The following is a 6000-nucleotide window of genomic DNA, read 5'->3' on the forward strand; positions in this document are numbered from 1 at the left end:
GTTCTTTACAGACAAAAGGAAAGCATCACAAACATTTATAAAAGCCCAGGCAACCAAGATCAGCTGGTATTTCCATCAGGAGCAGTAACACTCCTTTTTTTTTTCATTCCAGTTGAAATGTTAAAATCATAGTCTAACACTTAATTGGGAAAGGCCCTGTGAGTGGCTGTAATCAGTCATTCCTCCAACCAGGAGCAACGCATCTGCTCCCTAATGACTGTGGCAGAGTGCACGCCATTCCTGGACCTGTCATCTGCAATGAGCAGGGTTATTGAGGAGGGATGCCCTCACTGGGGAGGAGAGCTGTGTTTTGAGGGACATCTGAGTACCTGATGTTGCCAGTACTGAAAGGCCTTTGACATTTCTATGATCTATAGCTACAGCTGTCTTCTAACTGATCTGTTGAACTGTGAAGGAGAAGTTACATTCATGCTCAGGACTACAGAATAGAAAAGACCACAATTATATATATATATATATATTTAATTAAGTATGAACAGGTAAAAGTCATCAAGAGCTGACTGCAGCTATTTATTTTCCACAAAGGCAAAAGGAAGTCCAAACCAGTAGCGAATATGTGGAAATTTAGAAGAGCCCAATTAACAAAGCAGGAAAGAATCCTGAGCCAGCACACTGGGAAGGAAAAAGAAAGTTGAAGAAAATGCTTAAAATTAGGAACAATGTGAGAACATTTCTGCAAATATCCCAAAGTCCTGGTCTTAACATGACAAAAAAAAAGAAGTAGTGTAGAGAACTTATTAGGGAAATAGAAGAACAACAGGAAGATCTGTAATCGGTAGTCTTGAGGACAGTAAGTTGTCTCAAGAACAAAAGGAAATCTAGCTTAGTACCAATCCGTCACTGCCTGTCCTGTTTATGCTAATGCAAAGGCAGAAGTTGTCAGCAGATATTTCTGTTCTGCATTTGGGAAGAGTCAGATGACGTACATGTAGTAGAAGATGGTGAAGGCTCCAATGAAGCAGAAGTCACTGACGCTTAATGCAGGCCATGAGTATCGTTAAGTGGCCCAGAGACTTGTGTGCATTCAGGCCTGAGCTACTCTTGCAGACACCACACAGTGTGGCAGTAGTAGCAGCGACACAGCTGGTTGTACCTTGGTGAGGGAGCACCAGCAGCTCCTTGCACGTGTTAGGCTCAGGGTCCCAGCAGTGCTGGAGGCTGTTGGTGCTACCCACATTGCACAGCACAGGATGTCCTGCCAGCTGGGATGCACTGCCTGTGTTTGTGTGTGACTGGTGTGGGCACAGCTGGCTCCAGCAGGGCTCAGTTAAGAATCTAAGGCAGGAAGTGAATGCCCAATAACGTGATCCCAGGACATTTAGTGAAGGTGGATTTAATTCCCTTTGTCTGAATCCCTTCAGTGCTTCACATTGCGCTATCTACAATTGGGTGACGCATGGGCTTCAGCAGGACTGTGACAGTTTGCAGCAGCTGAGGATCTGCTTTGAACTCCTCAGAAGTTGCTCTTACTGTAATAGCTCTTCCATATTCATTTCCTTCCTCTGCAGTCGTGTTTTCATAATGAACTCATTATTCATCGTGATAAAATTCTGGAATGGATTTACATATTACATTTTTTCTCCCTTAATGAGATTTGTTGCACTATTGATTTCAAGTTAATGTTTAATATTTAATTTAATTTACTGCTTGTAATTTCAATGCCATCAGAAAACTAATGTTATTTGTATACAGACGGTAACGTTCTGCTATTAACATTGACATCAGTCAACATCACAATTAGGTAAATTATACAATTAATGTAGTGTTGTGAAATGTTATTTTTTTAAATAAGAAGTTTAAGATAAATCCCTCTTAATGGGCTCTTAGTGTCATAAAGCAAAGCACACCATTTCCTGGCAAATGCCTCATGTTTATAAAATGCATTACAAAGATGCAACTGTTTTTTTGCTCCTGTAAACATGTGCATCGGCATTGAAATGAAGGTTAAATAGTTACATCTGTGAGTGACATGTGTTTAAGTGTTTGCAGGACTGCGGCCCATATTTGCACACAGTTTTAGTTTGTCTGTGGAGAATTCATAAAGGCTGATGTCAGGCCTGATATTGCTGGCAATCAGGATTCTGTTCAAAAAAAAAAAAAAAAACAGAGTACAAATAGGATTCAGCCATGCGAAGGGATGGGTTGAGTGGGAAGTTGTTATCTAGCTATTCTGATCGTATTTATTAAAAAACATCTTGATTCTATTGGTCCAAACAAAAAAGTCTTTCACAGTGAGGAGGGTGAGGCACTGGAACAGGTTGCCCAGAGATGTGGTAGTTGTCCCGTCCCTGGAGACTTTCAAGGCTGGGCTGGATCAAGCCCTGAGCAACCTGGTCTAGCTGTGCATGTCCCTCACCACAGTGCTCTCTCTGTGTTCTCCACAGGGCATCCAGATGGTGTGTGAGACCCTTATCGAGTGCTGGGACCATGACCCCGAGGCTCGGCTCACGGCACAGTGCGTGGCGGAGCGCTTCAGTGAGTTCAAGCACCATGACAAGCTCTCAGGGAGAAGCTGTTCAGAGGAGAAGATCCCTGAGGACGGCTCTGTGACCACTGCCAAGTAGCACACACCCAAGAGCTCCAAAATGGAGGGAGGTCGCTCCTAGGCACGTTACCTTGGCAGAGGAAGAAGTCACAATCAGTGCCTTGACTTGCTTCCTGGAGGACTGAGGCTGTCACTACTCCCTTTGAGCTGTGGTTCTGGGCAGGGAGATGTATGCATGGGAGTTATAAGCCAGGGAGTGGGTGTCGTACCCCAGCATAGACAGCCAGTGTCATGTCATAGGAGGAGCTAAGTCTGTTAGCACTTCCTCAGGAAACGAGATTTGAGAATAGCCAATAACATTATGCACTTTAATAATGCCTGTATATAACTATGAAATTGCTATTTTTATATATATATATATATACATGTCTATTAAAAATGTCTGTGTATGTATATATCTATCTATATATCTGTAAACAGCCATGCTCTGAAGAAAAGAGTTTAAAAAATGCTTGCAGGAAATTACCTGTGCATTAGAGATTTCTCCCCATCGGGAAAGCTCCTGGGGAGGCTGGTGTATCAGGACACTAGCAATTGTGCACTAAGCACTCTGCCAAAAAGATGGGAACAGTGAGCAATAAGAAGAAGCATGTGCTGCACACAGCCAGCTGTGACCCAGGAGACGACAGTTGCAGCAGCGATCTCATGGCAAGGAGACAGATCTGGCTTTGCAGTTGTTAACTATGTGCTCCTGCCTGCAGCGTGTTGCAGAAGATTCGGGGATGTCTTTGCCCTCTTGCCTTAACCCCAATGTCCTCACAGCCTCCCACAGTGGGAGGGAGCGTGAGGAGGTTTGGTCCCTCCCACCTGTGTTTCCATGCAGAGGTCATTAGCGTTACGTGTTTATTGCTTTGAGTTCATGCTGCTTGCAAGCAGGTTGCAAAATAGCAGCGGGATGAGATTTTCCCCTCCTCCCTCCCCCTCCCCCAAACCGCACAACTAGACGCATCCAGCAGTAATCCAAGCAGATGTTTTATATTTGCTCTGCATTATGAATGCAGACTGTACTTATATTTTCCCCTTCCCTTTTACCTTGATTGCATTGCTGTGAGAACAAATGACTTTTTCCTGGTACAGCATATCTAATTGCTTGACATGCCGCAGCCTGACTCTGTTCCACGCTTTCTAGAGAAAAGTGAGAGACAATGCCCAGTGCCTTTGCTTTTGCACAGGGACCTTAGAGGTGAAGGAAGGCTCCACGTCATCAGGTTCATGGCATATCCTTCCCTCTTCTCTGCACTGTAGTGGGAATTTAGTTATCCACAATGTTTAGGAGGACAGTTGATGTATATAAACTCATACAAATGACAGCAGTGCATTTAATAATGCTAACAGTTTTGTCTTCAGGAGTTCTGCAGTCATTTTTCACTTCTTTCTTCCCTTGGCTTGTAAGCGGGCTGTAGAAACCAAGAGTTGAGCACAGAGCAGTCCCATACAGGACCATGTCTGGTGCAATTCACTGAACACCTTTGACAGATAAACATTGATATTATTTTAGAAGATATTGCCAAGTAAGTCAATAGGAATCATGCTCATTTAAATAGGAGCTCAGACTGACCTGCAGTGAAAAATACTTCATTTCAAACGGTATTCCATCCCCTTTCATTTCATTTTAACCAAACTGCTCCAAAATATTTAAACAGAGAAGAGCAAAATCTCAGCAACTACAGCAGGACTGAGAGGACATTGTGTCAGATTTGAGAGGAGAGGGACTTGAATTTCCAACAAGAAAAGGGAAAAAAAAAGCAAGGGAAGCGATGCAGCTGCGGGGCCACTGCCATCTAGCGAGGCGCTGCTGCAGGCTGCACAGCAGGGCTGGCGGGCTGGGGGTGGCCGCGGCCTCTTTCTCTCCCTCCACCCACATTGAAGGTCAGGGAATGGCATTCAGAGGTTACTGACAGTACTGACATTTATTTCCTTTTGTTATTTTTGTTTGTTTGTTTTTTTTACTACTACATGTAAAGGAATATTTTTTAAAAAATTCTTTTAAGGAATACTTCACCTGTACATCATGTATGAAATAGGAATGTGAACGTTATATACTCTTCTTTATCAAATGGTTCAAGCACTTAACTTGCTTTGTAAACAGTGTTTGGGGGGGCGGGGGCTGGGGGGGGGGGGGGGGCTCTTTGACCTTGTTGTTTTGTATAAACCTAATGTTTATTGAAGCAAATAAAATAACACCGACTCAAATTTGTCTTTCATCTTTGGAGCATCCAGAATAAGGAGGGAGTTCTTGCTATAAATGATCCCTATCCTGAAAGGATGTGCTCTCATCCTTTTTCATCAGATGCTGGGATGTCCAGCTGCCACTGCACGTGTCCCTCTGCTGCCCTCCGGATGAGCACCAGCAAAGGGATGCAGAGTGGCTATTCCTTTGCCATGTAAAACCTTCTCTGGCTGCAGGGAGGGGCGAGAAGGGGATTCACAGCTGACTCTCTGCTACTGTTAGCTCAATCCCAAGTGCAGATAAGGTCTTTGTTAAACCTCGGTCCTTTTGGTGCTGGTATTAAAGAGAGCCAGAAGACAGCACACTACATCTGTGTCACAGGGAAGGGTGTGATTAATGTGCTTGTGCCGCACGGCTTCTGTGCTGCGCTCAGAGTGCTCATCCAGCTGCCCCTCCTGTGCAGGGCATGCACAGAGCACGAGAAACTGATGAGTATGAGAAGAGCTGGATACCTCTCTCAACAGCCCCCCAAAAACTGTTTTTTCTGAGAGAGCTGGAGCTGTTCAGCCTGGAGAAGAGAAGGCTGCTGGGAGACCTGAGAGCGTCCTTTCAGTATCTAAAGGGACATGTAGGTAAGGAGATAGACTCTTTATCACGAACTATTGTGAAAGGGCAAGGGGAAATGGTTTCAACTAAAAGAGGGGGGATTTAGATTGGATATAGGGGAGAAGTTTTTCACAATAAGGACAGTGAAGCATTGGCACAGGTTGTCCAGAGAGGTAGTGGGTGCCCCATTCCTGGAGACACTCAAGGTCAGGCTTTGAGGAACCTGATGTAGCTGTACGCATCCCTGATCCTTGCAGGGGGGTTGGACTGGATGGTCTTTAAGAACCTCTTCCAACCCAAATGACTCTATGATTGTATGATTTATTTAGAGCAGTGCCCTGCCCAGTGTCACAGTGTCCTGCCCCAGCTATGGCTCTGCCCTACTCACCCCTCACCGCTCCCCACTGCTGGCCATGCATTGTGCAAAGATCTTCAAGCCCTGACATCCTGTTTACATTGGATTAAAGTCAACATCTTTTTGGTGTGACAAGGCAAAAGAGTGTTGTGGAAACAAATACAAATTGCATTTAAAAATGTAGCAGGCAAACTACGGAGACCTTTCAGACTTGAAATACACAATTTCTGTGAAATAAAGCATGCTATCTAGCATCAATTTTTCATTTTTGGTTAAGTCATTTGCCCAGTTTCTTATCCTAAA

At 44.3% G+C, this 6000-nt stretch overlaps 1 protein-coding gene across 1 annotated transcript in view; it reads left to right on the plus strand.

Moving 5' to 3' along the window:
- Window positions 1-4756, plus strand: part of TGFBR2 (transforming growth factor beta receptor 2) — a 60692-nt gene extending 55936 nt beyond the window's left edge. Inside the window, exon 9 of the mRNA XM_072330220.1 lies at window positions 2406-4756. Coding sequence (XP_072186321.1) covers window positions 2406-2585 — 180 coding nt within the window. The 3' untranslated portion in view covers window positions 2586-4756. The remainder of the gene's footprint in view (window positions 1-2405) is intronic.
- The last annotated feature ends 1244 nt before the right edge of the window (window positions 4757-6000 follow it).

The sequence above is a fragment of the Excalfactoria chinensis genome, chromosome 2 (genome assembly GCF_039878825.1).
Source record: "Excalfactoria chinensis isolate bCotChi1 chromosome 2, bCotChi1.hap2, whole genome shotgun sequence".
In the NCBI taxonomy this organism is placed as follows: domain Eukaryota; kingdom Metazoa; phylum Chordata; class Aves; order Galliformes; family Phasianidae; genus Excalfactoria; species Excalfactoria chinensis.